Source organism: Carcharodon carcharias, chromosome 1, assembly GCF_017639515.1.
Source record: "Carcharodon carcharias isolate sCarCar2 chromosome 1, sCarCar2.pri, whole genome shotgun sequence".
Taxonomy (NCBI): Eukaryota; Metazoa; Chordata; class Chondrichthyes; order Lamniformes; family Lamnidae; genus Carcharodon; species Carcharodon carcharias.
The window spans coordinates 226,274,240-226,300,889 of NC_054467.1; the positions used below are offsets into that span (position 1 = coordinate 226,274,240).

A 26,650-nucleotide genomic window follows, 5' to 3' on the forward strand; every position below is an offset into this window, starting at 1 on the left:
TTTTGTCTTTAGTTTGGGAACCTCAGCATATTATAAAAGCTTGACCTTGAAAGTCTTCCTACCCTCCCCTATGTACAGGTTAGATACATAGCTCCTATGTTACCCTTAGCTTGTTCACCAAAAGGACATGTATTTATTGTACCAGAGTAGTGGAGCATTTTTAAATCACTGATCTTTGTTGTTGCATTTCCAGTCAAAAGCAGCATCTGCTTACTTCATGGTTCTATGGAGCCGATGCACAAAGCAATGGACATTTTATTCCTTTTTGTTTTAAAGTTCGTGAATTGTGATAATTATGATATTTAATGAAATAACACAAAATGACTCAGCTCACCATTTCATTCCACTCATGTGCATAGTTGACAATCTCACTTTTGGTCCTCTTTTTCCACTATGTGTAGTTCCCCCACCACCCCGTTCCAACTATGAAGCTTAAAACCTTCCCCAGGGATCTTCCAAGTCATCTCTCTATGCATGCGCCATGTATCAGTGCAAGATACGAATGCATAATGCATTGTGGAGCATTAAGTGGGTCCTGGGGTTCCTGTGGGAAGAGGTTGATGTGTTGGCAATTATGATGACTTCCCAAAGATCACATCATGCCATCAAGAATCTTGATTGTGCACATTCTGTTTAGGCCCAACAGGAGACAGTTTTTATTTAATATACTTCTGTTTAAAAAGTTTCAAATTTCTAATCTTCTAGTTTTATATGCTCTATTCCAGAAAGCCAGTTGGTGAAGGTTGGAAATGGAGCCAATCTTCATATCTTTTCATATTTATTTAAAGTTACACGTTACAAGCATGCACCTCCTAACGCTAACAACCAGTTTTAATCTATGCCCAAGTGAATCCTCAGTTAATGTCCAGCACCTGCATACAATCGAACACAATTAATATACAATTAACAATATAGACTAAGTAAACTGAGAAAATATAAGCAATTTAATACTGCATTCACTTTTCAATTATAGTCAACAATTCGCAGTTTGAGAGTGCCATCCTCACATCAACATCAACATTCATGATTCAATTAGAATTGGAGGTAAATAATGCCAGAGAGGAATTAAACATAGAAACATAGAAAATAGGAGCAGGAGTAGGCCATGTGGCCCTTCGAGCCTGCTCCACCATTCATTATGATCATGGCTGACCATCCAACTCAATTGCCTGCTCCTGCTTTCTCCCCATATCCTTTGATCCCTTTCGCCCCAAGAGCTATATCTAACTCCTTCTTGAAAACAAACAATGTTTTGGCCTCAACTACTTTCTGTGGTAGCGAATTCCACGGGCTCACCACTCTCTGGGTGAAGAAATTTCTCATCTCACTTCTAAATGGTCTATCCCGTATCCCCAGACTGTGACCCCTGGTTCTGAACTCCCCCACCATCGGGAACATCCTTCCTGCATCTACTCTGTCCAGGCCTGTTAGAATTTTATAGGTTTCTATGAGATCCCCCATCATTCTTCTGAACTCCAGCAAATATAACCCTAACTGACTCAATCTCTCCTCATATGTCAGTTCCGCCATCCCAGGAATCAGTCTGGTAAACCTTTGCTGCACTCTCTCTATAGCAAGAACATCCTTCCTCAGATAAGGAGACCAAAACTGCACACAATATTCTAAGTGTAGTCTCACCAAGGCCCTGTATAATTGCAGTAAGACATCCCTGTTCCTGTACTCGAATCCTCTGGCTATGAAGGCCAACATACCATTTGCCTTCTTTACCACCTACTGCACTTGCATGCTTACCTTCAATGACTGGTGTACGAGGATACCCAGGTCTCATTGCACATTCCCCTCTCTCAATTTATAGCCATTCAGATAATAATCTCCCTTCCTGTTTTTGCTACCAAAGTGGATAACCTCACATTTATCCACATTATATTGCATCTGCCATGCATTTGCCCACTCACTCAGCTTGTCCAAATCACCCTGAAGCATCTCTGCATCCTCCTCACAGTTCACCCTCCCACCCAGCTTTGTGTCATCGGCAAATTTGGAGATATTATATTTAGCTCCCTCACCTAAATCAATAATATATATTGTGAATAGCTGGGGTCCCAGCACCAATCCCTGCGGTACCCCACTAGTCACTGCCTGCCATTCGGAAAAAGGCCCGTTTATTCTTACTCTTCGTTTCCTGTCTGCCAACCAGTTTTCTATCCATCTCAATACACTAACCTCAACAAATAAATAAATAAAGCCAAGCACAAACCCATGCGCCTAGGTTCTCAGTTATCGTGCAGGGAATACTGGTCACTATTATAGATCACACGCTCATATCATGAACCTACCCAGCCTTTCCTACGTCTAGTCCATAAATTTCCACTTTTGTGTGCTTCAGGTTCCTCCCTCCCCAACAGTACAACTGATGTAAATTTCTAAGTACAGCTGCAGCACAAGTCACAATTTCAAATGCCCTTTGCACTCCCATTGTAACTAGTTCTTTTGGTAGGTGACTTATGAAGCCATGCAATCAGACTGAATTTTTGAGTGCAAATTTAACTTATTTAGTTATTATGGGATGGGTTGCATTAGTCCTCTGCCTTTCCTCAGAACTGTTTTTCAGTTGTCAGCTACTTCAAATTTTGTAGGCTGGCAAAAAAGGCTGCCCATCTGGCTCAACACTGGTTTTCCTTACCACTGCTTCTGAAACAAGTGAGACATTTTTTGCATTTATGTTGTGCCTTTTAATGCAAGTTGTTGATACAATGACATCATCTATACTCAAATTAGCAACTGATCTAAATTAATGTTGTGAACAATTCCATAGAAACCCCAATTCCTGGGGTGATATAGCTTTTGTTACAGTACAAGTACTCACTCGGACTTGGAGACTTGGGGTAAACGTTATCATAGCTCAGGTGTCTGTACACACATCAAGGTGGTAATTTTAAACCCCAAAAGTAGGATTGGGTTGGATGCAATATTGAGGTGTTAAAAATCTGGAACAGGGACCCAAACTGCCTTACACCCACCCATTTCCGGTTTTAATAGGAGCAGGATGAGTGGCAGGATCCCAAGCCGCTCCCAGGAGGAAGAATGGTCATGGAAACCTTTAAGGAGGCTACCTGCTTTCATTTTTGTAGGGTTTCCATTGTAACCAAAGATAGCTAAGCTTCTTGGGCCCCAGGAAACTTTTTTTTAAAAAAAAGCATGGACAATGTGGAGTTAAAACTCCACAGCATTCAGTGCACTTCTGGGTTTCCCAAACATAACTCCTTCAACTCTTAGGTCTGCCTCAAAGCCTCATCCCAGTGAATAGTAGGGTTCAAAAATCAAATTCTGGATTCAAGCCAACTTTAGAAATTGGTTTACACTCCTGTCCCAGGTTTTCATGTAAATTAGTAACAGTGCAGGTCTGAATTCATGAAGCATTCCATTCAGTATTCTCCCTTTCCCCAAGCCCAACGGTTCTCCAACTAATACTCAAAAGGCCTGAAGTCACACAGACTCAAAATGTTAACTCTTGTTTCTCTCTCTCTGTCAGACCTGCTGAGTTTTTCCAGCATTTTCTGCTTTTATTTCAGATTTCCAGCGACCACAGTATTTTGCTTTTATCTTAGTAGTCAAAGCTGCCTATTTTTCCCTCCCACCAAATCATTTTGTAGGTTTTACCAATAATTCTTGGCACTTTTTAAGGTTAGTTTATGGCCTGTCATGTACAGCCTCATCAAGGTTTTTCTTGTCCCAGATAGTACATTAATCCAGGTATGCACACATCATTTCGTGGTTTAGATTTTAAAGAACTCACAGGGGAGGGTGATTGGTTTGAGATCATGTCCAATCTAGACACAAATATACATATTAGGAGGACCATTCAGCCCCTCAAGCCTGCTCCACCATTTGATAAGATCATGATTGATCTGATTGTGGCCTCAACTTTACTTGCGTGTCTATCCCCATAGCCTTTGAATAGCTTGTCAATCAAGAATCTATCTAAGATAGCCTTAAAAATAATCAATGACCCTGCCTCCGCCGTGCTCTGGGGAAGAGAGTTCCACAGACTAACGACTCTCTGGGAGAAAAGGTTTATCATCACCATCATAAGAACATACATACATAAGATCATATTCATATATTTGTTACAAAATGTTCCTTTGATCACTACCATTCTTATTAAGAGAAAGAATGAATGAGAAATGAGAGAAAAGAGTGAGAGAGAAAAGAAAAATCAAATTAAACAGCAGTAGTGACATGGGGGGGAAAATATGAAGTAAAATAAATCAGAGATGGAAAAAACAGTTGGAGGGTGTGTAGTGTAGGGAGGGTCTGAAGGTGTATTGGGTGGGGGGGGGGGGGGGGGTGAAAGGGCCAAGGGAGCAGAGGGAGGAACATACCACAGTATAAAACTGCAAGTAGAAACTGAGTTTTAGAGAGTCAAGGCTTGCCTCTGCCCTTCACTGAGAACTAACAAGCAACTTTTTTTTCAACAAACCAATTAAAAGTTTTATTTCAGTTCATATTGGGCAATAATTTATTGTAGCAGGACCTCTAAAAGCACCTGTCAGTTAGACATGCCTTTTCACGTTTTAATTTTTTAAAATTAAATTTGCATGCTAAATTCCAGAAGCATGAGCTGATAACATCACAGCGAGGGGAACAGGGCATCTGGGACTGAGTAAACAGGGCAAGGGGCCATCCCTAACATATCACATTGAAAGATTGTGAAATAAACAGCATGGGGACTAAGAAAATGGAAATTAGAGTCGGTGAATTCAACGTCAAATCAGATGGGGAGAGGGTAAAGGAAAATTGGATTGAGGTTGGAAGAGAGAAAGGAGAATCTATTTTGAAAAATGTTAAACTTAACATTTTGAAAACCTCTAACAGCTAAAATCTGAAAGAATGCAATTCCTTACTTGTGATAGTTAACTTTCACTGCCAGAGGTTGTTTGGCAGTAATTAACACTTCTCACAAAATTAAATTTGAAATGACATGGCTCAACTTCTTGTGATAGCTTTGGTTTGTATCTACCATGTAAGTGCAGCAACTTCATGCCATTCAATGCATTTCGGTGGTGAGGTAGGCAGCAAGATGCTGATTTCACAAAGTCAATGGTGGGACAGTGCATCTTGGACAGCAACTTTTAGATATTAGTGCACAACCTTACCATTATTTTGACAATAAATTCTGGCCCAATTATGAACACTGACAAGCATACAACTAACCTTCCCACTCTCAATTAGTTTACATAGGATTACATAGAATATATGGCATAGAAACAGGCCATTTGGCCCAAACAGTCCATGCCAGTATTTCTGCTTCACTCACAACTCCTCCCATCTTCTCTCATCTATCATCATAGCCATCTATTCCTTTCTCCCTCAAATGCTTGTCCAGCTTACCATTAAATACATTTATACTACAGTATTCACTTTAACCACTCCCTGTAGTAGAAAGTTCAAAATAAACTCTGAACCAAACAAAACAATACATTTAAAGAGAGTATTACAATGATTTGCATTCAAATAGTATCTTCGACATAGAAAAATGACCCAAAGGGTGAAAGAAAAGCACTGAAGATAAATTAGTAGATGACTATAAATCTGCAGAGGACAAAAACAAGGAACAGATGCAGAGAGATTTAGGGAGTGAATTGCAGAGAGCAAGATCCAGGTACGATTGTCAATTGTGTGCCAAAGAATCAGAGAAAAAGAGACAAGACCATGGAAGTAAAGGTAAGATTTAGTATTTTAAATTTGAAGCATTAAAGGGCCATATAAGACCATACGACGTAGGAGCAGAAATAAGCCATTTGGCCCACTGAGTCTGCTCTGCCATTCGATGAGATCATGGCTGATCTGAAAATCCTAAACCCCACTTTCCTGCCTTTTCCCCATAACCCTTGATTCCCTTACTGATTAAAAATCTATATATCTCAGCCTTGAATATACTTACTGACCCAGCCTCTACAGTCCACTGTGGTAAAGAATTCTACAGATTCAATACTCTCAGAGAGGAAATTCCTTTTCGTCTCTGTTTTAAATGAGCGCCCCATACTCTGAGGTTATGCCCTCTGGTCCTAGACTTTCCCACAAGGGGAAATAACCTCTCATCATCTACCCTGTTAAGCCCCCTAAGAATCTTGTATGTGTCAATAAGATCACCTCTCATTCTTCTAAACTCCAGTGAGTACAGGCCCAACCGACTCAATCTCTCCTCATAAGAAAATCCCTCCATAACTGGGGTCAGCCTAGTGAACCTTCTCTGGACTGCCTCCAATGCCAGTATATCTTCCCTTAGATAAGGAGACCAAAACTGTTCATAGTATTCTAGGTGTGGTCTAACTAGTGTCTCATATAGTTTCAGCAAGACCTCCCCATTTTTATACTCCATTCCCTTTGAAATAAAGGCCAACACTCCATTTGCCTCCCCTATTACCTGTTGTACTTGTATGCATGATTCATGCACGAGGACCCCCAAATCCCTCTATGCTGCAACTTTCTGTAGTCTTTCTCCATGTAAATAGTATTCAGCTCCTCTATTCTTCCTGCCAAAGTGCATAACCTCACATTTTGCCACATTATATTTCATCTGCTAAGTTTTTGCCTACTCTCTTAACCTGTCTATATCCTTTATGTCATCCTCACCACTTGCCTTCCCACCTACTTTTGTATCACCTGCAAACTTGGCTATCGTACATTCACTTCCCTCATCCAAGTCATTAGTATGTATTGTAAATATTGTGGCCGCAGCACTGATCCCTGTGGCACTCCATTAGTTACAAGTTGCCTTCCTGAAAATGCCCCCTTACCCCAACTGTCTGTCTTCTGTTAGTTAGCCAATCCTCTATCCATGCTAATATACTACCCCAACACCATCATCTTATTAAGTAGACTTACGTGCAGTACTTTATCGAATGCCTTTTGGAAATCCAAATATATTACAGCTACTGGCTCCCCTTCATCTATCCTGCTTGTCACCTCAAGGAATTCTAATAAATTTGTCTGGCATGATTTCCCCTTCGTGAAGCCATGCTGACTCTGCTTGATAAGATAATGCATTTCTAAATGCTCTGCTATTATATCCTTTATAATAGACTCTAACATTTTCCCAATGATGGATATTAAGCTAACTGGCCTATAGTTAACTGGTTTTTGTCTCCCTCCCTTTCTGAATACGTTGGCAGTTTCCCAATCCTCTGGGACTTTTCCAGAATCTAAGGATTCTTGGAAGATTATTACCAGTGCATCCACTATCTCTGTAGCTACTTCCTTTGATATCCTAGGACGCAACCCATCAGGCTAAAGGGCTTATCGGCCTTTAGCCCCATTCGTTTCCCTTGTACTTTTTCTCTAGTGATAGTTATTGTATTTATTTCCTCCCCCTTTTGCCCCTTGATTATTTAGAACTTTGGAATGCTATTAGTGTCAGTAAAGATAGGTTTAAAGCTAAGTGTGGGATTTGGTGCAGTACAGGATAGGGGCAATAGGATTTTGGATAAGTCGATCTTTGTGGAGGGTATAAAATGGAGGTGGGGGGGGCACAACAAGGAAATGTCAAAGGCACTGACGAGGGTTTTAACAGCAAGTGGCGTTCAGCAGTAGATGCAGGCTATGTTAGGGAGGTGGAACTCACCAGTAATGGAGAGGATATGGAGTTACAAGCTTATTGATTATGTCATGGACTTTACCTGCATAGTATGAAAGCTAAGTCCTAGGTCTGAACACTTGAGACGAAAACATATTGCAGCAAAACAAAATGCCTAGAAATAAATTACAAAACCAGATTATGACCTAAGGAATCCATTAAAGCCAAACTGTGGCAGCAGTTCACAACTATAACCGGAGATAGAAATTAGATTACAATTGTAATCACTTGCCATTATTGTCTTTTTACAAAAATATAAATCAGAATATAGCTCACAACATTTTCAAAAGATGTTTTAAGGCAGCAAGAACATGTGCTGATATTCATTAAAGGATATTAGTGCCTTGTGAAGTAACTAAGAAGAAAATCGGTTTCTCTCTCACTCTGTTGTATATAAAACTGTATTCCTTTCCAAGTATCTAAACCACAGTAGCTGAAATAAATCCAAATGGCAAAAACAGGCCAGCAGCAGCAGAAATGAAACAGAAAACCTTTGAATAATTATTACAAACATTGAACCCAACACTGAGCAGATCAGCTGTGAGCAAGGGTTTTCGCCTGATATTTTAATTCCTACTCTGACCTCGGCCTTCTACACTGTTCCAATGAAGCTCAGACAGCACCTCATCATTAGACTGGGCACTTTACAGCCTTCAGGTCTGAACATTAAGTTCAACAATTTTAGATCTGCCCATGTTTTCTTTCGTTCTCTTTGTATTTTTGTTTTTGAACAGTAACTGGTGATGGTGATCCTGTTTTTTCCTTATTTAAGCCTCCTACAGACACATCTTTTATTCATTTTCTTGTCCCTTCACCACCTCTCTGCCTTGCACCATTATCCCTTTTGTCATTCATTCTCTCAACCTTCCATCCTGGAAATTAGTCATATTCAACTTTGAAACATTAATGCTGTTTCGCTCTCCACAAATTTTTATAAATTTAAGTACGACAGGAAGTGGGTGTATCAATTTTTTAACTTCAGCCTGTCTTTGAGCTAGATACAGATTGAAGATTCACTCATTACAATCTTTCAGTAGATCTTGCAAGGGTGAACTAACCACACACAGACATGCAAGACAATCAGTATGACAACTATGCAGGCTCCCTGACCCAAATGAAGCTGCAAACAAATGCTTTAATCTTTAAATTCACAATGCTCCCATCTACAGATGGGACCACGTGAAGAAACATTTACATATTAACATACTAAAGCACCATTCCTCCAAGCTTCGTAGAAATCAGAATGTACAATGAATACACACTTTTGAAAATTAAGTTTTATATATTAAAAAACTAATCTTTTGTAAAACTAAAAAAAATTAGAATGAGTATAACATTTTTCAAAAATAGATACTCCTTCTACAGTAACTCAAAATAAATCAAGATTATAACAAATGCAAAATGGAATAACTTATCTGGAAACCAACATGTTTGAACAGATTATTTGGGTGTCAAAGTCATAGAATCACAGTGCAGAAGAGGCCCTTTGGCCCATCAAGTCTGCACCAACAGGTGAGAAACACCTGACCTACCTAATCCCATTTACCAGCACTTGACCCATAGCCTTGAATGTTATGACGTGCCAAGTGCTCATCCACGTACTTTTTAAAAGGATGTGAGACAATCCTCCTCCACCACCCTCCCAGGCAGCGCATTCCAGACCATCACCACCCTCTGGGTAAAAAATGGTTTCCTCACACCCCCCCCTAAACCTCCTGCCCCTCACCTTGAACTTATGCCTCCTTGTGACTGACCCTTCAACTAAGGGGAACAGCTGCTCCCTATCCACACCCCTCATAATCTTGTACACCTCGATCAGGTCGCTCCCCAGTCTTCTCTGCTCCAACAAAAACAACCCAAGTTTATCCAACCTCTCTTCATAACTTAAATGTTTCATCCCAGGCAACATCCTGGTAAATCTCCTCTGCACCCCCTCCAGAAATCATTAAATCTTGTGTCAATAAAGGGTCATTTAGACCAGCAAACCTAACCTTTTCTACATACAATGTATTCTACAGCTTGACTCAATTGGTAGAACTCTCAAAACAAAAACAAAAACAGAATTACCTGGAAAAACTCAGCAGGTCTGGCAGCATCGGCAGAGAAGAAAAGAGATGACGTTTCGAGTCCTCATGACCCTTCAACAGAACTCTCACCTAACTCAGGTTCATGACACATGACTTCCACACATAATCGAGGCTGCTATTTCAGTACATTCCAGGGGCCGAGCTGCATCATGAAATGTGCTACCTTTTAGATAAAATTTTAAACTGAGGCTCATCTGCCTATTTGGTGGTTGAGAAAGATCCCACAGCACTGTTTGAAAAACATGGGAACAGAAGGCCATTCAGCCCATCGAGCCTGCTCTGCCGTTCAATACAATCGTGGCCAGTCATCCACTCCAAAGCTTTTTTCCCCACACTATCCCCATATCCCTTTATGTCATTGGCATTTAGAAATCTGTCAATCTCTGCTTTAAACATACTCAGTGATTCAGCTTCCACAGCCCTCTGGGACACAGAATTCCAAAGATTCACAACCCTCCAAGTAAAAAAATTTGTCCTCATCTCGATCCTAAGTGGCTTCCTCTGATCTTGAAATTGTGTCCCCTGGTTCTAGACTCCCCTGTATCTACCCTGTCAGTCCTGTAAGTATTTTGTAGGCTTCAATGAGATCACCTCACATTCTTCAAAATGCTAGAGAATACAGACCCAGTCTCCCCAATCTCTCCTCATAGGACAGTCCCACTATCCTGGGAACAAGTCTGGTGAGCCTTCGTTGCACTCTCTCTATGGCAATAATATCCTTCCTAAGGTAAGGGAACCAAAACTGCACACGTTACTCCAGTGTGATCTAACCAAGCTTCTATACAATTGAAGCAAGACTTTACTACTCCTGTACTCAAACCCTCTTGCAATAAAGGCCAACATACCTCTAGCATTCCGAATTGCCTGCTGCACCTACATGTCTGCTTTCAGTGACTTATTGACAAGGACATCCAGGTGCCTTTGCACATCTACACTTTCTAATCTCTCACCATTTAAGAAATATTCTGTATATCTGTTCCTCCTACCAAAGTGGATAACCTCACATGTTTCCACATTATATCCCATCTGCCATGCTCTTGCCCACTCACCAAGTCTGCTTACAAAACCAAGCTCACACAAATTGAAAAAAAATGGCAATGATTCAGTGGGAAAAATAACTTAAGATAATTGGGTATTATTGCATTTTGAAAATTTGGGTGTAATTAAAATCTAAAAGCAATAATCCCACATACAGGGAAAAATCTGGCTTCATAACACTCTTGAAAAAATCTCCACACCCTTTCTTCTATATTTTCAATATTAAAACTAAATTTAAAGAACTAAGCATTCTTGAATGCCCTCCCAATCAAACACAAGGTTTCGGTGTCATGCCTAAGTTGAAGTAAGCTTGGAGCACAGAGACAAAACATCAATGCTCTCCATCATTTCATGCTGCTCACAATAACAAAAATATCTCAGTGAGAGCTTTCCATGGTGTTTTTACACGAACACTCAATGAATACTTCTTCCACCTCGCCAATTTTCTTCCCTGAACTTTGCTTTTAAAAGGTATCATTGCTTTGTTGGGATAACTCAAAAAGCCAGCACTATTTGTGTGAACAGTTGACAAAGGGGGCATAACTTCCAGCATAGACTCAATGTGCCAAATAGCCGCTTTCTGTGCTATAAAAGACTCTATGAACATCCGAGCTTCCTCCACTGTGTGCTTGATATGCAAATGTGAATATTTCAACATGGAACAGGAACAACTTTCCTTTCTCAAACCCAGGGGTGCTGCAGCTTATTGTAAAAATCTTCTGGCCAAGCTGAGAACAGCTAAGTCAACATGGATTAGAATTCAAACATGAGACATTTGTGGTCTGCGTGACATAGTTACTAAATGGATAAGCTCACTGAGCTATATTTTTGTTTATACTTACATTCAAATTCATCCTGCCTATTCTGGTGATCAAACTAATATCGTGCCGCAAATTAATAGTCAGAATCCTGCCATGGTAAATGTGATCAAGTGCACTAAAATTAAAACTATTTTAAAACATAGATTTTTTTTTCATGCACACAGGATAGATCAATCTAAGCTAATGCCACATTGTAAGCAATAGCATACACCTGAGCAATAAACATATCTCATTCATGACGCTCATCCAGATTTCACTTGTCTTTTATGGAAATAAAACTCAATTTCTCCTCTGTACTGCCACTCATCATTGGTGCAATAGTGGACACAAAATCAGAGCAAATCATAAATTGATTTTGCACAACAATGTCATTCAGTGTCAACAAGTTTGCAGTGCTGCCTATTCTCAGTAGCAAAATGTCAGTGTTAAGGTATTTGTTTTACAAGCAATGTGAATTAACACTAGCTACTAGTTTACCATTAAATGTGGTGATCCAGGCATTCCTACAGAGGTAACAATTAATTTCTACTTCCCCACAGCCTAAAGCCAGTTGTAGATATACATTTATACTGATGCACCACCTTACTGTGACTCAAGATCTAACCCCAGGAGTGGTGTAATTGTTTAAAATTGTGTATGAGGTTATGTTTTCATAAATTTAACCATCTAGTGGGTGATTGTATATAGCAAGTAGAAGCTCTAGAGGGCAATCGTATATAGTAAGTAGAAGCTCTCTAAGAAAATGCTCAAGTCAATTACTTTATCAGTGAGATTATTAGTAAAGTTCTACTGCATTGCAATTTGTAAGAGAAATAATTAAAACCATCACTCTTCTCTTCCCCAAAAGAACTTTTTACACATCTTGCATCCAACTGAGGCTTTGGCTTCTACCATTTTATACCATAGAGCAAAATGATCTTCCTTTTAACTGCACAGAAAGCATTAGAATGGTACTACATATAATCAACATAATTTAGATGCTTGCTTACAAAGGCAAAGTATTTGTTAAACAATGGTGCCATTTTATATGTACTTCACTCAGCTAAAGCCAAAGCGCTGTTGCTTTATCAAACATGTGAAGGGAGATTGAGGCTCATAGCAACAGTACTACTTGTTTTTCCCCAAGGAATGTAGGGAAAGGAATTTGGTATGTATTGAAGGAGATGAAAAGAAAACAGTGGTGTTAGGGAACCATGAAAGAGCATGAACTCTTGAAGGAGTGGGTCTGGGTAGCTTTTCCTCATTCCAGATTTTCATACGTTCTATTTATGGAACAGGAAAGCAAAACTGAGTGGCTAAGCGGTTATAAATAACATTATTTAATACAAACTGACATAAAGCAATATACAGGTTAAGAAATTACATTTTATTTCTAAAGCAGTCACCTAAAGCCAGGACGAAAGTTAAATGAAAAACTAGACAGGCCACCCAGGTACCATTTTTCTCTTTCATGGATTTTTAATCATTGTTGTAAAGAATGTTCTAAATACCTGGAATCTCTGCACTAATCGTCCTCTTGCCGTTTCCAGAGACCTCATCCTCTGATGAACTTGTGCTGGAGTCACACGTCAAGTCACTATCACTCGTACTGCTGTCCTGCAGCAACGTGTACTTTTTCCTAGCTGCTGCTTCACGTTTCTGCCGTAGCAATCGTATCCGTTCCTTTTGCTTCTGGGTTCTAACCTTTGAAACACGGCCGTTTTGCTTGTCATTTGATGAGCGATTCTTTTTAGGAGCCATGGTTGATGTTTCACTCTCAGACCTGGATCGTCGTGATTTTCTGCCGACTGCAGGACCAGATCCTCCTGAAGGATCCTCGTCCACAGCCACGTTTACCTGAGGTGCCTCATTCTCCTCTACAGATGAAAGTGTGTCAGAGTCTGCCAAATGACCGCTGGAAGAAGGGGAAACCATACACTGATTTGAAGAGTCACTGTCATAGGTTCGGCCAGTTGTTTGCTTATCGCTGTCTGCAGATGGAAGCTGGGATTCAGAAGAGTCTTGCCCAAGTTCCATCAACAAACAAGGTTCAGTAGATAGCCCACTTAGTTTTGGTGGACGGTTATGGTCTTCTTTTCTCAATTTGGCTGTTGAGGTCTCTTTCTGAAATGACCCATCATCTACCTTGCTGGTGTCACCAACTTTTGTCTCAATGCCTTTTGTTGAAGTCTCAGCTTCCTCCAGACCATCCTGGGATGAGAAGTCTGTCTTCTCTGCTGCTTCCATCTTCATGTCACTTAGCTTGAGCACTCTCTATTAAAGACCATAGAGCAAGGAGAGTACCAGGACTGTGAAGGTGCGTGCTCAGTTAAAGATTTAAGAAACTGGGAGACCTAAAGAGAACAGAGAATTCATAGGTCAGGTTAGGATAAAAAAGCAAATAGAAAATTTTTCATTATATCAATTTGATTCCATTTGTGCTGGCAGGTTATTATTTAATCTGACAATGGGGGAAGCCCATCACATTGTTTAAGAAACTGCACAGAAATAGTTTCCTTTTATAAAAGCAGATGCTGGAAATCTGAAATAAAAACTGAAAATGCTGGAAGTACTCAGCAGGTCTGGCAGTATCTATGGAGAGAGAACAGATAACATTTCAAGTCTATGACTTTTCATCAGAACTGATCCAATGAAAGGTCACAGGACTGAAACATTAAAACTATTTCCTTCACCACAGATACTGCCAGAACCTGAGCGCTTTCAGCATTTTCTGTTTTTATTCATAATAGATTCCTTTTGTCAGATATAGAGCCTCATACTCTGTTAATCTAATACCAGACTTTACCTATTTTTGTACTGGTTTTTAAATCTGGATTCCAGGATCCAGGCTCTCAACATTGGTGCTGTTAAATAAATTTTTCCAAGCCCTGCAGAAGATTTGTAGATTCAGCTTCACCTGAGGACAAAGGCAGCTCTAGGAGCAGGTCAGTAAGAACCAAAGCTTAGGCACCCTCTAAGTACTTAAATATGCGAACCTATCATTCGTGTCCAGATTTTTAATTTTGCTCACATATACACTTTAAATTGCTTCTTTTGGGGGAAAAGATAGTGAAATATGCTTGAAGGAACACTTAAGTGAAGGTCTCAGTTCAATCTCTCATTTGACAGACTGCAATTAGACCATAAGACGTGGGAGCAGAAGTATTTTATTGGGTGTAACAATAGTTAAAAGAAAATACAGAAAAGCAGGGAGGAGAATTAAGCCGAGGGCAGAATTTCACTAATAGCATTTCCAACCCTTTACCCCTTAAATCATTACTCTTGATAGAGGTATTCACTGTAAAAGACTGCCCGTTCAATGCTTCAAAAATCTTACTTCAGAATTAATTATGTTTCTAAATAAGTTTGTTACAAAGCTGCAGCAAGTCAGAATTTTGATAGTTTGACACCGAAGTCAGAGTTTTCATTCATAGTTGTTTCAAGGCTGAAAAAAATTTTCAGCTGGTGACTAAAGGACACTTTACACAAAACAGAAAGGGACAGCCGTGCCAGCTTCAAATTCACTGCTTATAAGTGGGAAAGTTTTCCAGTTTTCTTATTCCTTTGGTCCAAGCTTTCTAGTTCAGATTTTTATTCATTTTGGAATGTGGGTGTTGCTGGCAAGCCAGCATTTCTTAACCATTTCTATTTGCCCTGAGAAAGCGGTGGAGTTGTCTTCTTGTGGTTCAACAGTTTGATACAACTGAATGGTTTGTTAGATAAAAGCAGAGGCTAGAGATCCAAAACAAAAACAAAGTGCTGGAAAAACTCAGCAGGTCTGGCAGCATCTGTGGAGAGAGAGAGAGAGAGAGAGTGAGTTAACATTTCAAATTTAATACAACTCTTCTTCGGAACTTCGGGGTTGCTAGACCTGAGTTTTTACAGCACTCTGTTTTTGTTGGAGTGGTTTGTTCAGTCAGTTAAGAATCAACTATGCTGATGCGGGGCTGCAGTCACATATAGACTAGTAGACAGGCTAGTAACATTAGCAGGTTTCCTTCCCTAAAGAACATTAATGAATCAACTTGGTCTTTAAGACAATCATTATCACTTTTACTAATACCAGCTTTTTATTTCCAGATTTTAAAAAAATCAAATTCTCAAACTACTACCAATAACATAACCACGAAACTACCAAACCAATCTGCATGAGATCACACAATTCTTTCAACGGTATATGTACTTCACAAGCTTTTTAAAAACAATCTTTTTGTGAATATCTTCAAGCTTAAAAGGAAACCCTGAATGCTAAAGAAGCATAGAAATAACTGAACATGGAAAGAATTGAAAGCATTTTCCAAACAATAACCTTGCATGGAGGAGGATGAAATCCTCACAGTCCGATTGTACGTCATATTTATGGCCAAGGTAACCAATTTTTCCTAGAGTCTAACATACAATCAAAAAAATGACGAGAGCCAGAAACCCAAAACTTACTCCAGTTAGCTAAAGTAAACAGGAATCTACCCGGGGGAATGAATCGTACAGCAGACCTTGAGACACAGCCCAAGATCATTCTCATTTTGAGTTCCAACGAGGTGGGAATGCAGGAATCATGGTCCAACAACCCTAGAAGAGAGACAATTTTATTTGAGTGAGGTAATGAGTGAGGTAAACCATTTTGCAATTCAAGTAATGGAACGATATAAAGCTAATGGCTGATATTTGTCTTGCTGATTAAAAACAACCAAGTATACAGATTCAAAAAAACTCCTTTATCCATAAGTTTTCTAAGCTTTCTCCTGAAGGTCCTGACTACTGAACTGAGTTTGTTAAATGGGCCATGAACGTTCAAAGTAATTAGTGTTGGTTGAGAATATGACCCCGTGTGGCATCACAATCCAAACTAGTCCTGTCCTACTGAAAAGTCTACAAATGTGCACTTTCTGCAGTGATCACTGTAATATGTTCAAAAGCAGGAAATCTCATCGATTTCCACTTCTAATTTTGCCTAGTGCAACTATGTATAACAAAGTACAGAAATTTGTAGATTTAAAGAGAATTTCATACATGACTATTTCAAAAAAAGTTAAATTAAGATCCACGTTGATTACTGTTTTGATTTTTTTGAGCAATGCTATCTTTTAGTGGGGATAGGTGGATGGGTGATAGTTGACAAATCACTGGCTTCATAAGATGCTCAACACCATCAAGGAATGCAGTAAGACATGGACAATATCCAGGCTTGGGCTGACAAATGGCAAGTAATGTTCGCACCACACAAGTGTCAGGCAATGACCATCTCCAACAAGAGGGAATCTAACCATCGCCCCTTGACATTCAATGGCATTGCCATCACTGAATCCACCACTATCAACATCCTGGGGGTTACCGTTGACCAAAAATTGAACTGGACTAGCCATATAAATACTGTGGCTACAAGAGCAGGTCAGAGGCTAGGAATCCTGTGGTGAGTAACTCACCTCCTGACTCCCCAAAGCCTGTCCACCATCTACAAGGCACAAGTCACGAGTGCGATGGAATACTCCCCACTTGCCTGGATGAGTGCAGCTCCAACAACAATCAAGAAGCTTTATATCATCCTGGACAAAGCAGCCCACTTGATTGGCACCCCTTCCACAAACATTCACTCCTTCCACCACCAACGAACAGCAGCAGTGTGTACTGTCTACAAGACACACTGCAGAAACTCACCAAGGCTCCTTAGGCAGCACCAACCAAATCCATGACTGCCACCATGCAAGATGAAAGCAAAATACTGCGGGTGCTGGAAGTATGAAATAAAAACAGATCATGCTGGAAAAAGTCAGCAGGTCTAACAGCATCTGCGAGCTGTGAAGAGTCACACAGATTCGAAACGTTAACTCCGTTTCTCTCTCCACTGGTGCTGCCAGATCTGCTGAGTTTTTCCAGCATTTTCTGTTTTTATTACCGCTGCCATCCAGAAGGACAGGGGCAGCAGATAGATGAGAACACCACCACCTGGAAGTTCCCCTCCAAGCCACTCACCATCCTGACTTGGAAATATATCGCCATTCCTTCACTGTTGCTGGATTAAAATCCTGGAACTCCCCCTCTAACAGCACTGTGGGTGTGCCTATACCATAGGGGCTGCAGCAGTTCAAGAATGCAGCTCAGCACTATCTTCTCAAGGGTAATTAGGGATGGTCAATAAGTGCTGGCCTTGCCAGTGAAGGCCACATTCCGTAAATTAATTTTCCAAAAAACACCATCAAGGAATCAAGGCTAAATAAATGCATGGGGACTTCAACTCCCTGCATCTTTTAAGGTATTCATTGTAAGAAACTAAAATAAATATACTTTCAGAACAAGTAAATCTGCTGAATGAATACCCTTAATGACATCATCAGAACTCACTGCTTAAACACAAAAAATAAGTGGTTCATATTAATAGGATTCTTAGTAAAATCTTGAATTTAAAGAGGCATGACTTCCTTAAGAATAAAATGTTCAAACTAAAAGCATTCAGTGCTGTAAATCCAATTTTATTACAAATCATGGAGCAAAATTCTAGAATCCTTTCAAATGTACCAATATACTCAATGTCCTTATGAATTAGTTTTGTTCTTTACATAAGTCCATTTATTAAGGAGGCTGAAAAATGAGAGATATGGGATTCTGAGGTTGTATTTATAGCTATGGACCTTCATACTATATGCATTCTTAACCATTAAATCTTAAATGTTACATTTAAGATGCAGCTGAGGAGGAATTTCTTCTCTCAAGGTCAGGAATCTTTGGAATTCTCTACCCAGAGAGCAGTGGAGGTTTCTCACTGAATATATTCAAGGCTGAGATGGACAGATTTAAAGGTTATGAGGAACAGGGGAGGAAAATGGGGGTGAGACCAAGATCATATCATCTGTGGTCTTACTGAATGATGGAGCAGGCTTGCGAGCCCTACTCCTGTTCCTATTTCCTATGTCTATTTTACAGAAGGAATAGACAGGAGTACTTATACAAAAACAGAATTACCTGGAAAAACTCAGCAGGTCAGGCAGCATCGACGGAGAAGAAAAGAGTTGACATTTCGAGTCCTCATGACCCTTCAACAGAGTACTTATACATTCCAAATCAGTTTAAATGTTTATTGAGAACCCAGAAGATTTAGCACTGTAATATACTTCTACTTCACTATGATTCCACAAGAGCACCAATACTCCTGAGCTGCATATATATGGCTTTGCATTACAATGCAAGATGGAATAACCCTAAACATGACAACACACCAGGACACCAGCAGAGGATTATAACTCTAATGATGCACTCTATACACCCCTTTTTACAGTAAATCTGAAAAGAGTGTACAACCACATCATAAAAAGGCAGAATAAATATGAGTACAATATCTAATGGTTTTTGATTTGCAGCAAGAAAGCACAATCAGTGTGATTTTTGCACATGTCAAAGACAAGAGCAAAATACAAGAAAGAAGACTGATTTCCACAATTGTTAATGACCAAAAGTATATGATAGATTCTCAACAAAGTTGGATTTTGGAAATCCAAGTTTGGTTGTTTGGAAATGTACATTGACATATGATTCACCAGCTGCATGCTGGGTGACAATTAACATTTCTAATGGGGTCATGCAAGGATATGAGCAAAGATCTGAATGGAGATTCAGGCATTGGATTTCAAAAATACGTTTGGTTAAACATTCTACACACTTCAATAAGTTTGTGATGAGTTCATTAACAAACTTCCTATCTGATACTGATGAATCATTTGAAGTACACATCCAGGAACTGACTGTGGATAAATTTGCACATATAGTGAAGAATTATAGTTTACTCTCAGCCTAAAGGAACAGTTGATATTTCAACCATCACTGAGTAAACAATATATCAAATGACCCATCACTGGCAATTCTGAACTGTACGTTGTAGTGGACTTCACCTATATGGAAACATTGCTTTTGAACACTGTTCATTGATTGAAGTGTTTGCCACATCAAAAGTCAGTTGCTCTTTTCACAGGCTGAAAGAGCAACATGATATCAGGTCACACACTAAATTCAAAGTCTATCACATATCAGTGATCTCAACTTTGTTCAATGATCGTATTTGTAACAACCAGGATGGGAGGAGCACGCAATTTATCTAGCCTCACTACTCCACAGGTCACACCATTTGTTTAAAAGTTTAATTCACTCACCAAAACGGCCAATTATTTATCTTTGCTACTGTTTAGACCCAGAATAAAAGAGACTTTAACTAAGCTTCTTTCAATAAACTCAGAATGAGTGATTTATTATAAACAAAACTTTTTTTTCAAACTGTTGCAAGAACTGGTTAACACCGAACAGTACCATGGAAGTATAACTATCTCTTTAAATAATACCCCAACACACATTGACAAACAGATAAGCCTATCTCTGCAGAGAGGCCCTGAGAGGCTAGGCATTATCAAAAAATAAAGAATAAGGTTTACAGGGTCTCAATGCTGTTGATCTGGAGCTCCGTCGTGTGGAGATGTCTGGAGGTACTCACCAATGGAGCTTTGACATGGGGGAGAATATAAAGCTGGACCAATTCTTCCTGTCTCAGTTTTGCAGGTCCAAAATGCAGACCAGTTACATTCATCTGAGGATTCTCTGGCTACAAGCTTATAACCACACACAGAATTTCAGCCAAGTCAGAGGGAGAGTCAGTTAGGGTAGCCGTCCTGCTCAGCTTATTCCCCAAAAAGACTGAATTCACAAAACAATAGGTTCAGAACATAAAGCTTGTCTCTGCCATGTGCTTTCCATTAAATCACTTGCCTGTGCCTTTACCAGTTTTGTCTCCCCATCAAGTGATTGAGGTTCAAAACAAATAAACAGCTCTGCCTCAAGTACCATGCTGATCAGGTGATTTCTTGGAAAAGGCATGCTTGTTGACAACTCCAAGGTGAATATATAACCCATTTAGAAAAAAAGCTCCAGATCAGCATCCACATGTCCAGATAATGCAATGTCTTTCCATATTTTAAAAGAAAAATCCAGATCGTGAAGATATGGTTTTCTCAACAGTATTACCATAGTGATATTAAACTTCACCTCAGATACATTATGTACATCAACTGGCAAGACCAAGTCATCAAATGTGAGATGTTAAAACATGAAAAATCAAAGCTCTGAGGATCCTATTGAAAGATGAGCTCTGTTAGGTTGGATGATGATAGATTCCCCCAGATGATTCTGTCAAGAAGCTGATAAATACAAGGCAAACATTTTTTTTAAAATTGGAAACAAATAAAAAGGATGCCCATATTTAAGGAAAAACATTTATGCAGCATCTTCAACATAGAAAAGCATCCTAAAGTACTTCAAAGAAGCATAATTAAACAAAAATGGACACAGGACCTAATATTCAGACACGACCAAAGGTTTGGTCAAAGAGGTGGTTTCCATGAGGATCTTTAAAAGGAGAGGGAGCTGGAGAGATTTAGGGAGGCAATTCCTGGATGGCTAAAGGCATGGCCAACAACAGTGAGAAAAGAGAGGAGAGATTCCCAAGAAGCCTGAATCAGAAGACTGCATACAAACATACGAATTAGGAGTAGGCCATTCGGCCCCTCAAGTCTGCTCCACCATTCAATAAGATCATGGCTGATCTGATTTAAACCTCACATTCCTGTTTACCCTGATAGTCTTCCACCCCCTTGCTTATCAAGAATCTATTCACCTCTGCCTTAAAGATATTCAAGGACCTTGTCTCAACTACCTTTTGAGGAAGAGAATTTCAAAGTCTCACAATCCTAAGAGAAAATAATTTTTCCTCATCTCTGTCCTAAATGGGTGACCCCTTATTTTGAAACAGTGACCTGAGTTCTAGATTCTCCCACAAGAGGAAACGTCTTTTCCACATTCACCCTGTCAAGTCTGAATTCCAGTGGATACAAGCCTAGCCTGTCCAGCCTTCCCTCATAAGCCAACCCACCAAGTATTAATCTAGTAAACCTTCTCTGAACTGCTTCTAATGCGTTTACATCTTTCCTTAAATAAGGAGACCAATACTGTAACTGTACTCCAGATGTAGTCTCACCAACGCCATGTATAGCTGAAGTATTATCTCCCTACTCTCTTATTCAATTTGCCTCTCAATAAATGATAATATTCTATTAGCTTTTCTAATTACTTACTGCACCTGCATACTATTGTGATTCATGCACTAAGACACCCAAACCCTCTGCATCTCAGAGTTCTACAATCTCTCACCCTTTAGATAATATGCCTTTTTTATTCATTCTGCCAAAATGGACAATTTCACATTTTCCCACATTACGCTCCATTTGCCAGATCTTTGCCCACTCAACCAACCTATCTATATCCTTTTGTAGCCTCCTTATGTCCTCTTCGCAACTTACTTTTCTTCCTACCTTTGTGTCATTGGCAAATTTAGCAACCATACCATCAGTCCCTTCATCCAAGATATTTATATAAATTGTAAAGAGTTGAGGCCCCTGCACTGATCCCTGTGGCATATCACTTGTCACACCCTGCCAACCCATTTATACCTACTGTTTCCTGTTAGCTAGCCAATCTTCTATCCCATGCCAATATGTTACCCCCACCTCCACACCATGAGCTTTTATTTTCTGCAATAACCTTTGATGAGGCACCTTATCAAATGCCTTCTGAAAATCTAAGTACAGTACCGGTTCCCCTTTATCTACAGAACATGTTATTTCTTCAAAGAGCTCCAATAAATTGTATAAACATGATTTCCCTGTCACAAAGCCATGTTGACTCTGCCTGAATACATTGAATTTATCTAAGTGCCCTGTCTTTAATAATAGCTTCTAACATTTTCCCAATATAAATGTCAAGCTAACTGGCCTGCTTTCTGTCTCCCTTCCTTTTTGAATAAAGTAATTACATTAGCTATTTTCCAATCTAATGTAACCTTCCCCGAATCTAGTGAATTTGGGAAAATTAAAAGCAATGCACCGACTATCCTACCGGCCAATTCTTTTAAGACCCTAGGATGAAATCCATCAGGAATCGGATACTTAGCAAATTGTTGGAACTGCGGGTTGACGAGTACCACTTCCCTGGTGATTGTAATTTTCTCGAGTTCCTCTCTCCCTTCTAATTCTTGATTTACAGCTATTCTGGGCTGTTATTTGTATCCTCTATAGTGAAGGCCAATGCAAAATACCTATTCAATTCATCTGCCATCTCCTTATTTTCCATTAATAATTTCCCTGACTTACTTTCTATAGGACAAATGCTCACTTTGTTAACTCTTCTTTTATAAATATCGACAGAAACTCTTTTCTGTCTTTATATTTTTAGCTCGGTTTCTCTCATACTCGAATTTTTTCCTTGTTAATCTTTTAGTCATTTTTTGCTGTTTTTCATATTCTGTCCATCCTTCTAACCTGCCACCAGTCTTTGCACAATTATATGCTTGTCCTTTAAGTCTGATACTATCTTTAACCTTCTGAGTTAATCACAGATGGTGGATTTTTTTTATTCATTCACAGGATGTGGGCTTCGCTGGCCATGGTTGTGAGCTGCCTTCTTGAACCGCTGCAGTCCATGTGGTATAGGTACACCCACAGTGCTGTTAGGAAGGGAGTTCCAGGATTTTGACCCAGAGACAGTGAAGGAACAATGATATATTTCTAAGTCAGCATAGTGAGTGACTTGGAGGGGAACATCCAGGTTGGTGGCGTTCCCATCCATCTGCTGCCCTTGTCCTTCTAGATGGTAGTGGTCATGGGTTTGGAAGGTGCTGTCTAAGGAGCCTTGGTGAATTCCTGCAGCACATCTTGTAGATCGTACACACTGCAGCTACTGTGCGGCTATGGAGGAAGGAATTGAATGTTTGTGGATGTGGTGTCAATCAAGCAAGCTGCTTTGTCCTGGATGGTGTCAATCTTCTTGAGTGTTGTGGGAGCTGCACTCATCCAGGCAAGTGGGGAGTATTCCATCACACTCCTGACTTGTGCCTTGTAATTGGTGGACAAGCTTTGGAGAGTCAGGTGATGAGTTATTCATTGCAGGATTCCTAGCCTCTGACCTACTCTTGTAGCCACAGTATTTATGTGGCTAGTCCAGTTCAGTTTCTGGTCAATGGTAACCCCCAGGATGTGACTGGGGCGGTATTCAGTGATGGTGATGCCACTGAATGTCAAGAATGATGGTTAAATTCTCTCTTGTTGGAGATGGTCATTGCCTGGCACTTGTGTGGCACGAACATGAGACTGGAAGATTTGGCTCAAAACTGAAGTCTGCAGAGAGTAGATGACAGAAGATCAGCCAAGAAAGTATTTGAATAGTTCTGTCGAAGGGTCATGAGGACTCGAAACGTCAACTCTTTTCTTCTCCGCCGATGCTACCAGACCTGCTGAGTTTTTCCAGGTAATTCTGTTTTTGTTTTGAATTTCCAGCATCCGCAGTTTTTTTGTTTTTATATTTGAATAGCTGTGTCTGGGGTAATGAAGGCACTGATGTGAGTTTCTGCAGCAAATGGCTTGAGGTAGGGACAGAGGTAAGTTATGTCAGGGAGGTGGAAGTAATTTACCTCTATCATACGCAGGATATGATTGAAAACAACATCCCTCTTAATTTTCTTTTTGTTGTGCGCAGCCTGTTCATTTAAATTTTTCCAGGATTGCACCCAAGCGATTTCTTAAATGGAACAACTTGTGTGTAGCTGTACACATGCACAGGTTAAAGGGAACATTGGTTGAAAGTTTATCTCAAGACTGTGAACAGGCTATTTCAAGCTGAAAAACTGGCCTTTGCAATGTTTAACTGAAGGCAATTGCTGCTCATCCCACTACGATGGTTGGGGGGTCAAGACAGGTAGTGAAGAGGTCAAGCTGGATGTTGCCAGGGTGTAGAATCTGATCCCATGCCGTTGGAGAATGAAGATTTTAAATTAGGCGTGAAAGAGTTGGAACAAGGGGAGGTGTTCAAAGGATGAGAACGTGCCAGAAGAGTAAGAGGACAAAAGCAAAAAACTGCAGGTGCTGGAAATCTAAAACAAAAACAAAAATTGCTGGAAAAACTCAGCAGGTCTGACAGCATCTGTGATGAGACAGAGTTAACGCTTCTGTTAACGGTTTTGGTTGAGTAAGAGGACAAAATGTGATTTTTGTAATTAGCACACTGCCACCATGACGGTCTGGGCAGGAAAAGTGGTGGAAGGTACAGCCTGATGGGGAAAGAATCATCACCCCTCAGCCAGATTTCCATCATCAATGTCATGACATTCACAAGAAGGGTAGGCACAGAGGTGATCACTTGTGTCTTTGATTAGGGCTGTTTCAATTTTGCAGCACGGACAGAAATCTGATTGGAGAAATTTAACAAGGAGTTACAGGGAAGATGGGCACAAACTTAGACACGACAAACAGGTTCAAAGATTTAAGAGAGGAAAGGGAGATTGGAAATGGGATAATAGCTTGCATGGGAAATTGGGTCAGGAATTGTTTATTTGAACAGCCAAGTGATGAAGGCAATTTTGAGGGGGAAGGGAACAGCAAAATGTCAGTTGGATAGGGGCCAGGAAGGAAAGTTGTTTTGGTCAGCAATTTAGTGGGAATTTGGTCAGTACAAGAAGATCTTATGGACATACTAAGCTCTGAGAGGGTGGAGATTTAGGGAGGCAATTCAGAGCTTGGGAGGTAGATGGCTCTCAACCACAATCTGTAACCTCATGGCCCAGCATATCCCCCACTCTACCATTAACATCAAGCCAGGAGATCAAACCTGGTTCAATGAAGGGTGCAAGAGGGCATGCCAGGAGCAGCACCAGGCATACCTAAAAACAAGGTGTCAACCTGGTGAAGCTACAACACAAGATTACTTGCGTGCCAAACAGCATAAGCAGCAGGCGATCGACATAGCTAAGTGATTCCACAACCAACAGATCAGATCTAAGCTCTGCAGTCTTGTTACATCCAGTCGTGAATGGTGGTGGACAATTAAACAACTCAGTCGAGGAGACTCCACAAATATCCCAATCCTCAACGATGGAGGAACCCAGTATGTCAGTGCAAAAGGTAAGGCTGAACCATTTGCAGCAATCTTCAGCCAGAAATGCCGAGTGGATGATCCATCTCAGCCTCCTCCGGAGGTCCCCAGCATCACAGATGCCCAGACTTGAGCCAATTCGATTCATTCCATGTGATATCAAGAAACGGCTGAAGGCAGTGTGTACTGGAAAGGCTATGGGCCCTGACAATAGTTATTTATATATCTGTTGTTACAATGACAGAAAATTGTGACTGGGTGATATCTACCTTTAAGTTCACCAGCTAGCCAAAAACACACTGAACTGTTTATAGAGGATTTTTAAAGACAAGAAGACACTGACTAAAGATGGCTGCCACAAGTCACCTGATGTCTGAAATTGTAAGTTATCAGTTCTAGAAAGTTACTATCTGGACTGCACTGCAGACATGCCTTGACATGTTGCTCATGGAATTTCACACCTGGAGGTGTCAAGGTCCACTTCAAAAAGGACTACCGAAAGGAATGGACATGTCATTTGCATCTGCTAGCCAGCCAGGGTATACAACCAACAGATACTCAAATCCCCAGAGAAGGATGAAAGAACCCCATCTCCTGTTGCTTTCTACTCTCTTGAAATGTGTCAAAGGTTTCTGAGATGAAACATCAAAATCATTCTACAACAATGACTACATGGTATCAAATTCCTCTGGAATATACAGTGAACAGAATTTTAAGAACCGTGTTTGCCACGCAGTAGAGGAATCTGAAGAAGTTGCTAATGGAGCAGTAAGGAATCTCTCTCTCTCTCACAAAGAGTACAACATGCTTTATGCAGACAACTTAAATACCATCGCACTTTCTGTAATGACTATTTTGAAATGTTCGTAATGTTCCCTTGATTACACTGAAGCACCTCAGGGTGCAACATGATCTGGGTAGAAAACCTGGAATATCATCTGCAATGACATTTTGAAATGTAATGTTCTTTCACATATTTTATGAATAAAGTTTATTTTTGCTAAAAAAAAACTCTCTCAAGTAAAATTCTATCTCTACAGTCTAAAATCCAGCCCAAGAGATAGTGAATGTCCATCGGGAAGAACCTCTGAAGAAACTCATCGATTTCTGGGTGACGGATTACAGATTTTAAAAAAGGGAAATTGTCTCCAACAAACACAGTTACATGGACTTCA

At 40.1% G+C, this 26,650-nt stretch overlaps 1 protein-coding gene across 6 annotated transcripts in view; it reads right to left on the reverse strand.

Annotated features, from left to right (window-relative positions):
* The window catches only part of c1h18orf25 (chromosome 1 C18orf25 homolog), a 78,687-nt gene that overhangs the window by 38,883 nt on the left and 13,154 nt on the right, over nt 1-26,650 (reverse strand). For 5 of the 6 annotated variants that reach the window (XM_041194862.1, XM_041194851.1, XM_041194834.1 and 2 more), the window contains one exon: nt 13,034-13,876. In XM_041194862.1, coding sequence (XP_041050796.1) covers nt 13,034-13,775 — 742 coding nt within the window. In that variant the 5' untranslated portion in view covers nt 13,776-13,876. Of the gene's footprint in view, nt 1-13,033; nt 13,877-15,959; nt 16,092-26,650 lie in introns of all 6 variants that reach the window. The other variant, XM_041194844.1, reaches the window with a different exon arrangement.